At 39.5% G+C, this 11,361-nt stretch overlaps 1 protein-coding gene across 2 annotated transcripts in view; it reads right to left on the minus strand.

Moving 5' to 3' along the window:
- LOC110025575 overlaps positions 1 to 10,934 on the minus strand; it is a 161,957-nt gene extending 151,023 nt beyond the window's left edge. Inside the window, exons 1-5 of one of the 2 annotated variants that reach the window (XM_020726169.1) lie at positions 10,611 to 10,932; positions 10,475 to 10,539; positions 2,854 to 3,109; positions 2,478 to 2,544; positions 2,247 to 2,391 (exon numbers count right to left, since the gene is read on the minus strand). In XM_020726169.1, coding sequence (XP_020581828.1) covers positions 2,247 to 2,391; positions 2,478 to 2,544; positions 2,854 to 3,109; positions 10,475 to 10,539; positions 10,611 to 10,779 — 702 coding nt within the window. In that variant the 5' untranslated portion in view covers positions 10,780 to 10,932. Of the gene's footprint in view, positions 1 to 2,246; positions 2,392 to 2,477; positions 2,545 to 2,853; positions 3,110 to 10,474; positions 10,540 to 10,610 lie in introns of both variants that reach the window. The other variant, XM_020726243.1, reaches the window with a different exon arrangement.
- Positions 10,935 to 11,361: the final 427 nt, after the last annotated feature.

Below are 11,361 nucleotides of genomic sequence, written 5' to 3' on the forward strand. Positions count from 1 at the left end.
TGTGGCCAAAACCTGGGGACAGAGTGCAGGACTATACACCCCCTAACCAATACCGATGGCCCCGTGGGTGGATGTTAGCATAGATTTTGTGGTGGGTCTCCTGAAATCACAACGAAACAAAATTTATGTAATGGTGGTGGTGGATCGATTTTCAAAGATGGCACACTTCGTATCTGCTATCAGACAACAAATGCATCGCATGTCGCTGATTTATACTTCCAAAAGGTAGTGAGAATACACGAGATACCCAGGACCATCACTTTCGACGAGGATGTCAAGTTTTTAAGTCACTCTTGGAGGACCCTATTGGCAAGCTAAGCACTCAACTTAAATTCAGTTAGTAGCTCACCCACATGTATGGTTGGAGATAGTAAGGAGTCTGGGAAACCTTTTAAGGTGCTTTGTGAGAAAAAATATTAAATGGAGAGATTTGATTCTAACTCAAGAAGCGAAGTTTGTTTACAATAGATATGTGAGTCAGACTATCGGATGTACCACATTTGAAATTGTGTACGAGCACAACCCACTCACTCCACTCTACTTGGTACCACATTTGAGTTTGTTTACAATAGATATGTGAGTCAGACTATCCGATGTACAACATTTGAGATTGTGTACGAGCACAACCCGCTCACTTCACTTTACTTGGTACCTCTCTTGTCGACATAAGAGATTAGTGAGGATGCGAAGGATCGGGTGTGATAGATTCAGAAGCTCCACAAGAAGGTTGGGAAGGAAATCACTAAACATAACCACAAGTACCAGGCACAGGCAAATAAAAATATGAATGCGACTCTTCAAGAATGGGACCTAGTGTGGATACGGCTAAAGAAAAAAGGATTTCTAGTAGGAGCATTCCTCAAACTCAAGCCCAGAGTAGATGGATCTTTCAAAATGCTCCGGAAACTGAATGACAACACATGTAAGATCGACCTATTAGGAGACAACAAAATTTATGCAATGTTCAATGTAGCGAACTTGACACCATACAAGGAGGAGCCAGAAGCTCTAGCGAATGAAGTTAAAGCTCTTCAAACCCTAAGACACTAATGTTGGGGTTGGGGCTGAGCCGAACAAACCGGCTCAGCAGGGCTGGGGTGTTATCCTTTATTATAAATATGACATTTTCTATGTTATAATTTAGTTTTTCCTTATTTCAGATTTTTGTCACCAGCATTTCACCCCTGTTAAGGTTGTATCCGAAGATAGGTAGCGCTCCGACTGTGCCTTGCTCTAAGGTGATGACTACCACCCCTTAATCCCTCACCTACTCCCCCTCCCCTGCTTGCTGCCATCTCCCTTGCACCCCCATGCTTCATGTTACCCTATCTCCGGCCCTAATCCACCCCACCAACTGGCGCTAAACACCTCATCCTCCATGTTTCCCCATCGCCAACCCTACTCTATCCCTACAGCTGTCGTGATGCATCCCCCACACCACTTGCTATTGTCGCCAGACCATCAGCACCCCACTTCTTACAATTATCTACCATCAGCCCTCTTGTACCGCCAACACCCCCAAATCCCTCTCCCTGCTCCAATCGCAAGCCAACCAGCATACTCCCTTCCAACCAGCCATCGCCTCTCCCAGCCCCTCTCACCGTTGTCCACTGGTTGTCCTGCCTCACCCAAGTCAGTGATTCATGTCGTCTTACTTTTCCTTTCCTGCATGTTTGGTGTAATAAAGATATGTTTTCTTATCAGATTTTGGGTTATCTCGGGTATCAATAAATACAAAAAATAAGTCACAAAGCCTTCGAAGCTGAAAAAAGTGATAACATACAATAAATTGATAAGTGCAACCTTTAATCCATAACACCTTTTAAACAGGCTTCAATCAGGTAACCCATACTTCAACTAAGACTATAAACTAAATCAAACCAAAATTAACTAGGCTTCTGAGATAACTTGAAAAATAAACCAGCTCGAATTAATACAAAAAAACTGGGCAGGAAATAGGAAAAGACAGCTGAATATGTTAGAAAAGATTTACATAAATTAAAATTGGCACTAAATGGAATAGTAATGAATCGAAAGAACTATCAAAAAATCTAACCCAACTTAGTTGGAATGGTGCGGCGACAGCATATAATGATGCTGATGATGATTAAGATAGTACACACATGATTGCTTGAAAAAACTCAAAAATAATAGAGGCTGTGAGTGAATCGGTACCAAAAAAATGAAGCAAATATAATGTAAATCAAATTTTGCATTTTACATGTCATAAGGAACTTATTGCTTGCCTCCAATTGTCCACGAATTGTGTCCATCAAGTCAGAACTGGCTTCATCCGATTGAAAATGTGAACCATCCCTCCGAGATCTCAGTCCCTTCAAAAACTTTGACTTTCGTTCCTTCTTTTTTTCCTCTAAAAAGGGCTTTTGTCCTCTTAAATACCCCAAAAAAATAAGATTAAAAAACAAGAGATAATAGTATTTAAGCGAAACTATTGGTTGATAAAACAAGAGCTATACCCAGAGTGTGCAACAGAAGCAAGAAGCACCTCATAGGCCGTTTCCCGCATATCATCATCAGAGAGTCCTTTGAAAATCCTAAAACCACTGATCAGTCCATTATACCAAAGATCCTAATATCAGTGCTCCTCCAACCCGTGCAAGTAAAATCTACTTTGACCCAAGGTTGATCAACAATCTTCCTCGAGCAGCATTTATGATTATTTCAAGGGGACGGGTCAAAGTAAGATTAATCATAAAATAATGTAATTTATCTTTTACTTGCCATTATTCAATGCCGAGAGAATGGATAAACAACAATCAAAAAAAGGATAATGTGTTTAATAGATTTGGATGCTTAGATAAAATGAGAGTTTTTGCAGTAATTTGTGATTACCTGCACGGAAAGAGGGTAAGCCTAAGGAAAATTTCACATCCTTTGATGGTTGAGGTGATATGGTGGTCGGAGCTGAATTGCTTATTTTTGAATCAGGCATAGACACCATAAATTCTACACCAACTGAACTTGTTGAAGATGATAAATGATCATTAGTTGTCTTTGCCCCCACCATAGGAGCAACTCGCTGAGGAGGATATCCTGATAAATCTGGTCTGGAAAGAAGAAAGAATGAGTTTCTGGATGGTGTGCTTATCTGCAAAAAAAAAAAAAAAGACAACGAACCTAAAGCATCAACAATTGATAAACATCAATTTAGATATGCAGTAAAATGGAAAGATATGTATTTTTGTGGAAATGAATTAACCAGAGCAGAGATAAATCTTGAAAACTAAAAAAACATGTTTAATAATAGAATCATAGAAAAAAACCAAAGTACATGTATGTGGTGTATTTGAATGCAAATACTATAAGATTGTACTAAGACTGCAGCTAATATAACAAGGGGATCAATGGATCAGCTATTTTAAGAGAAAAACTTATGAAGTAAATACATACGGGTCTGGTTGATGTGTTGAAATTTTCATAACAATCATCACAACACAAAAAACAACGAAAGATTATTTTCACTATGTTAATATTTAATAAAATTGGCTCATATGCAGAGTAAAAAACAAATGCATCAATTTAGTGTATAAACCATAACAATGTTAGTCGTACAAATAATGGATGAGTTGCAATTCGCAAGCAGATCAACTCATAATCTATTTTTAACTTTAAGAAACACGGATTCACACACAACAAAAGAGAAAACGAAGGTTAAAGGAAGTGTTTCACATGTAATCAAATCATCAGGTTCAGGCAATAATAGATTGTAAGAAATTAAAAAACTACATCAGAAATGCAAAAAATTACCGTTAATCCAGACAGAATGAATCTTTAATGTTAGAAATCACTAATTATTTGTTGGTTTCTATAATTCTATATGTCAACAAAAAAATCAACAGAAAATCACCAATGCAATGATTTCAAATCTCCATATACCTATGAAAATGGCACACACTAAAGACCCGTTTGGTGGGTGGACGTTTTAACGAAAACGCGGGTCTCCGTGCCCCGCTCATCCTCATCCCGCATTTACTCTGCTTATTCTCGTCTTCTTTATCTTCGTTCCCCGATAAGCGTAAGGAGGGTATCCCAACGTTTGCTTCTTGTTCCGGTAAAATCTACCCCCTATCTTTCCTTGTTGGATTTGTTTTGTTAGTCATATTGTTTTGTACAGAGTTTCTTGGTAGATTTGCTCGATGGGTTTCTTGTGTTTTCTGTGTAGCGCTACGGCGCGGGACGTTTTAACGAAAACGCGGGTCTCCTATGCCCCGCTCATCCCATCCCGCATTTACTCTGCTTATTCTCGTCTTCTTTATCTTCGTTCCCCGATAAGCGTGAGGAGGGTATCCCAACGTTTGCTTCTTGTTCCGGTAAAATCTACCCCCTATATTTTCTTGTTGGATTTGTTATGTTAATCGTATTGTTTTGTACAGAGTTTCTTGGTAGATTTGCTCGATGGGTTTCTAGTGTTTTTGTGTTTTCTGTGTAGCGCTACGGCGCGGGACGTTTTAACGAAAACGCGGGTCTCCTATGCCCCGCTCATCCCATCCCGCATTTACTCTGCTTATTCTCGTCTTCTTTATCTTCGTTCCCCGATAAGCGTGAGGAGGGTATCCCAACGTTTGCTTCTTGTTCCGGTAAAATCTACCCCCTATATTTTCTTGTTGGATTTGTTATGTTAATCGTATTGTTTTGTACAGAGTTTCTTGGTAGATTTGCTCGATGGGTTTCTAGTGTTTTCTGTGCAGCACCATTTTTTTTAGTTTACATTCATAATTGGGGGCGGCTTCGGCTGCTGATGCGTCAGTTTTGATGTTGCAACTCGAATTTGGTGTTGGATTTTAGTGAGAATTTGATATTTGTGTGAGAATTTGAGAAGAAAAGGAGGTCTGATGGGGAGTCGGTTTCGGCTGCTGTTTCAGTTTTCTGAAACTGTGACCGGTTTTGTTTTTGAGTTAGAATTTGGTGTTGGATTTGAGTGAGATTTGATAATGTTGGGGATCGTTTGGGGGAGGTGGCAACGCTACAGCGCGGTGCGTTTTAACGAAAACGCGGGTCTCCTGTGCTACGCTCGTCCTCGTCCCGCAATTGCTTGGCTTATTGTCTTCTTTCTCTCTGTTCTTCGACACGTGTGAAAAAGGATTTCCCGATGTTTGCCTCTTCTTCCAGGATCCTCTATCTCCTATATTTTTTTCGTGGATTTGTTTTGTTAGTCGTATTGGTTTGTACAGAGTTTCTTGGTGAATTTGCTTGATGAGTTTTTTGTGTTTTCTGCATAGCACCCATTTTTTTTAGATTTTCTAGTTTTTTGCAATTTTTATATTCATAATTGGGTCGGCTTCAGCTGCTGATGGTTCGGTTTTGATGTTTTAGTTGGAATTTGGTGTTGGATTCAAGTGAGAGTTTAATATTTGAGTGAGAATTTGAGAAGATGAGGCCTAATGGCGGGTCGGTTTCGGCTGTTGTTTCAGTTTTCTGCAACTATGAATGGTTTTGCTTTTTAGTTGAAATTTAGTGTTGAATTTGAGTTGAAATTTTGAGAAGAAGAGGAGGCATGTTGTGTTGTGGTGTTGTGGTGTATCGTTGTGTGTCGTGGTGTGTCGTGGTGTTATGATGTGGATTATTTAATATAAAAATTTTGAGTGGTGTGTGTGGTTGTGTGGTGTAGTGTGTTGGAATTTGGCTGGGAATCTAAGATATATATACAATTTAAGATTGGATTTGTGAATAGTTATGCTTTAGTTGTTGTGTATTCAACGAATACCAATTTGGTGGTGCGTGTGATGGTGGTGCGTGTGGTGGTGTGATGTGGTGTGGTGGTGCGTGTGGTGGTGTGATGTGGTGTGTGGTGTTGTGGTGATGTGGTTCGGCTGCTAATCTGTGATGTGGTGGTATGGGGTGTGGATATGCTATTGTGGTTAGGTGTGTAGAGGTTTTAGGGAGGTGTGGTGGTGTGTGTGATGGTGTGATGTGTGGTGGTGGTGTGTGGATGTGTTGTTGTGATGTGGTGGGGATATGTGGAGGTGCGGAGGTGTGGCGGTGTGGCGGTGTGGCGGTGTGTGTGGCGGTGTGGCGGTGTGGCGGTGTGGCGGTGTGGTGTGTGGATGTCGCGGTGTTGAGTGGTGGGGTGATGTGGATGTGTTATTGTGGTGTGGGGAGGCGTGTGGAGGTGTGGTGTAGAGGTGGGGTGGTATGGTGTGTGGATGTGTTATTGTGGTGTGGTGGGGTGTGTGGTGGTGTGGTGGGGTGTGGATGTCCTGTTGTAGAGTGGTGGGGTGGTGTGTGGATGTGTTGTTGTGGGGTGGTGTGTGGATGTGTTGTTGTGGGGTGGTGTGGTGGGGTGTGTGGTGGTGTGGTGTGTTTGTTGTGGAGTGGTGGGGTGATGTGTGGATGTGTTGTTGTGATGTGGCGGGGTGTGTGGTGGTGTGGTGTTATGTGTGATGGTGTGGTTGTGTGGTTTTGGGATGTGTTGTTGTAGAGTGGAGTGGTGCGTGGATGTGTTGTTGTGGAGTGGTGGGGTGTGTGGAGGAGTGGAGATGTGGTGGTGTGTTGTGGTGTGGTGCGGTGTGGCGGTGCGATGGTGCGGTGCTGAGGTGTGTGAATGTGTTGTTCTAGATGGTAGGGTGGTGTGTGGATGTGGATGTGCTACTGTGGTGTAGTGGGGTGTGTGGAGGTGTGGAGGTGTGGTGTGGATGTGATATTATGGTTGGCAGTGTGGAGGGCTTAGGGAGGTGTGGTAGTGTGTGTGATGGTGTGGTGTGTGGATGTGTTATTGTGGTGTGGCGGGATGTGTGGAGGTGTGTTGTCGTGTGGTTTTTTGTTTTTACAAGTATCAAATATATTTTTATGACAGTTTTGTTGCAAACAGCATTACTACACATAGACAAAATGGTCATTTCTCCAAAAACAGCTGCAGAACAGCCGTTTCAAACTATAAAAAATAAATAGTCATCCAGCTTATCCGCAGCAGCTTCTGCGCATCAGCCTCTGTCAAACAGCTTTATTGATAAACTGTAGTTGCCTCAAATAGACCCTAAATAATCACCATATATGTTGTACTTGATATTTTATTTTATAACTTTCTTAGGATGTTTGATACCATTCTATGGCTCTTAAACAGTGTTTGCAAGGAGAAGTTAGTGGAGAAGTAGTTGTGGAATAGCGAGGGAACAATAATATGTGAGGGCGACAGTATTTGGAAAGGTACAAGGTGAAGAAGATTTGGCGTCAATCGGCAGTTGTCACAGCTTAAAACAACGAGATGGACGACAAAATTACATGAAACGGATGTCCATGAGGTTTGTCGCATGTTCCTGAATAAGCTATAGAAATACAACTTGGCAAAGGAATGGTATACAACACTCCATAAGTAGAAAACAAATAATATAATCTCCAAAATACTCAAACTAAAACAAAAGTCAGGAAAAACAGAAAAAATAACAAGATATAAATCACTCACTAAAATAAAATCAATTAGAAATAGAGAAAAAGAAAAATAACAAAAAGTTAAAATATACAAAAAATTGCAGTCGCGGCCCGTCTGTTTAATCTTGTAGAACCTCGCATCGCAAGATCGATTACGTGATCTGCACAGAATCCCACAATCCATGTGAAATCACAATGGGCGAATTACAGCCTGCGACATCACAGGAAACTCTCGTGTCCCACATCCCGCGTCATTTTATCAAAACAAGAGGAGCATCATCTTATTCTCATGAAATTTTTGGAATCGATCTACCACAATAATAACAAAAACATTGTCTTGTTGTGTCTAAGGCGACTCCACTATAAAAGCTATGCTCATTTCCATTCCATGTAACTCTAAAACACATACACCATTTCAAAGAATACCCTAATAGAATAAATAATCATCCTTTTTTGATACAATCAGAGTTAGAACTACATATAAATAAGTATTCCGACAAACTAAACCTGGGACCATAAAATATGTATCATGTTTCTCCCATTCTTCTTAACAAGTCATATCTAATAAATATGTCCAAGGAAACCGGCCAAGGAATGAAATCTATGGCAAGTTGAAACTCTCTCGATGGCAGCCACTCAGAAGGTACAATGTCAGTCAGGACGTCTAGCAACTCTCTCAATAAAGATTGCCCCTTTTCTGGTATCAGCTCCTCCAACTTACTTCCTTATAGGGCAACCAATGTTAATCATGCTGGAGTTCTTCTCATGAGCTTAGTTTGAATAACTAATAAATCCCTCTTGTCAACTAGAAGTTGATATTCCTCTTTGATGTCTCTTTTATCTCTTGTGTCATTCCCATTCCTCCAATTGTCCTCTGCTCAGTGAAAGATATCACCCTCCTGTTTGAACAATCATATGAAATGTGCCCAAAATCATAGCACTTGAAGCATTTTCTTACAGGGAATGATGGAAAGTGTTAGCATTCCCCACCTCTTCTTCACTCTAAACTGATTTTTTCTCAGGCAGGGTTTGCGTGAGTGCTACAATGGGTGTGCTCTTGTTGTTTGATCATAGGGTTGAACTCTGCTTGAAGGGTTGTCGGCCTAATAATGTTGTGTTGTATCTCCACCTTCGGTACTAGAATATGAACATCTTGTAATATCCAATAAAGTGGCGATTGTAACACGGTGTCAATAGACGCTCTCAATCGCCCCATATATTGAGTTATGGTGTTCTCCTTAGGCTCCACTAACTCACACTTCAATATAAACTGCTCAAACTCAAGATCGTACTCCTTTATTGAGAGATATTGCTATTTTAAGTAACGAAATCTCAAGAGCATTTATTTGTGTGTCTCTCATTTCACTGCAGTGAGGGAACAAAAACATGCGATGGTGACGGTACTGGAAGAGATATGAGGAGAAATTTGCTGTTGGACAATGGATTTGGCATCAATCCACGGCTATGCCGTCTAAGAACGGCGAGGCGGATGATGAAACAGCCCAGTGCGGATGTCGAGAATGTTCATCATGTACTCCTGAACAAACTACAAACACACCACTTGTTAAAGAATTAGGGTACAGCACTCCATCGTTGGAAATTAAATATTACAATCTCCAAAATTCTCGAACAAAGGAAAAACAAGAAATATAACAATATATAAATACTTTCCTAATAGGAAAAATAAAATTAGAAATAGATAAATTGGAAAAAATTAAAAAAGAGAAAATATGCAAAATATTGCAGTCGGCAGCCCGTCAATTCTATCGTGTAAAATCATTTGTCGCTGGATCAATTCCGCATGGATGGCGGAATAGAGCGATCAATGCAGAATCCCACAATCACAAGTTCAAAAAAAAAATTAAACAATGACAAAATATTTAAGCAATAATAAAAAATTATTATGCAGGTAGTTTTCTTGACCATCATGACCCTGCTCTTATTTTTAAAATCAATCTCTAATCTGGTTATCATGTAACTTCACCATTATGTTGAATTGACTTTCTTATGGCCTGCCCTTGAAATATTCAACTGCTACTGGTGAATAGTAATAGATTTGTTAGAAAAATTACTGCACTTATTATATGTGTTAATGATTGGCATCCATTTTGATCAATCGTGAGAATAGAGCATAAGTAAATCATATAGAGCCGTTGAAAATCCTCCCGCAGCCCTTCTTTGAAAGGATGGGTTTCTCAATGAGCACTCAAGAACTTCCACGATTTAACACCTCAACATCATCATGGTCATCATTACCCTAGTGCTATTTGCAGTAAGCTTAATGATTTTTTCCCTTAATTCTTGAGCATTTTTGGAGGTGCTCATTTTCTTTTGCATTACTTCTTCCTATTCCTTCCACAATAATTTATATATCATTTTATGGGTGCATCTTCTATCCTTCATTTTGCATCCCAAAGCATCTCGTCTATTTTCAACAAAATTGTTGCGCCAGTCAACTTAGACAACAGTCATTTATATGGAATTCAAAATTTAGATATATATAGCAAAATGAGTTTGTCCTCAATTTTGTAAAAGTAAACCCTACTATATGGTATTCTCCTTGATAATAATTATGGCAACTATTCTCCTAGGTAAACCTCTGTTTTATAACATACCCATGACCATTTAACCGAAACTCATCAACAGCCTATTCAAATTAATTTTTCGCCTTCTTTGAATACAGAAACAGAGAGAGAGATTCCTCTTACATTTCGGACAACTTGTGTTGCGTAAACTACAGCAGTCCAAATTAAGTTTTTTTAGTTAAATATAAATCTCTTTTGGAAAGTTAAAGAGAAATCTCTGCAGCACTTTTTCTCGTCATCTCACAATTGAATTATGTGCCTAATCATGACTAGTTCTCCTACATCCCTAAAATATTGGCTTATAAATAACCGTAGACAGCGAAAAGCTATAATAGTTGCCATTCGCGACAAAAGTAACAATTAGGGTTGCATAAGCTATGCAACTCAACCTTAAAACGCCGCCAGTCCAAATGTTTAGTTCGCATGATTCGAGGAATAATTAACAAATAACGAGTTTGAGCTTACCTTTTTTTTCTAACTAATATCATATATAACAGACTTACCATAATTGGCGAGCCCAGTCCGCTGTTATATCTCGCTGTCGCATCCCCTGGAACAAAAGCTCCGCCTACACAGGTCAAAATCACCATTAAACCCCGCAACAAAAAACGGATTATTAAACAAATCTCCTTGACATGCCGGATTTGACGCAATCGAGCACATAGTCCGCACTAACGATGTCCAAGTCCACGCCCGATAGATCGGGCAAATCGCCCGAAGGACCTTTGATTAACCCCTCCGAAAAGATGAATTCGAGAAGCTTGCGGCGATCATTACGGAATCGCTGCAGTATAAAAGAAGGTTCCATCCAAAGCGTGCTTAAACTCCCCTTTATTCCGAGCTTTAAGGGAGATTGAAGAATAAAGAATCTTAGTGAAGGACAGGAGAAAATATGAAGAGACCAAAAACCCTAGCTACAATCAAGCAGGTGCAGACCAGGCCATGGAGGGGCGGAAGGAGTGTCATGTATATAGAGTTTGTGACAGGCAGCGGGACCGAATTAGAGTTTCTACCCAATGGCATTTACAGGCATACCATCCAAATTTTATGTATTTACCTGTTAAACATTTTAATTTTATTTTTTAAGATTATAATACACGAACTTTTTATATCCAGTAAATATATCACCGTATTACTTAAAAGAAAAATGAAATACACTATCAAATTATGAGCAATATAACAATCATAATTTTGATCCTAAATATGTAAATACATAAAATTTGAGTAGCATGTATGTAAATCTTTTTAGATAGAATTATAGATAATAATACCTATCTTTCAGCGTGTTAAGTTCTGACAAGCGATTGAATGATAGAGAAATTGAATGATGGAATGATTATCTCAAAAGTCCTAACGAAAAGTTTTATATAAAAAAAAATTCAATAAGGCT

The sequence above is a fragment of the Phalaenopsis equestris genome, unplaced genomic scaffold (assembly GCF_001263595.1).
Source record: "Phalaenopsis equestris unplaced genomic scaffold, ASM126359v1 Scaffold000002, whole genome shotgun sequence".
Lineage (NCBI taxonomy): Eukaryota > Viridiplantae > Streptophyta > Magnoliopsida > Asparagales > Orchidaceae > Phalaenopsis > Phalaenopsis equestris.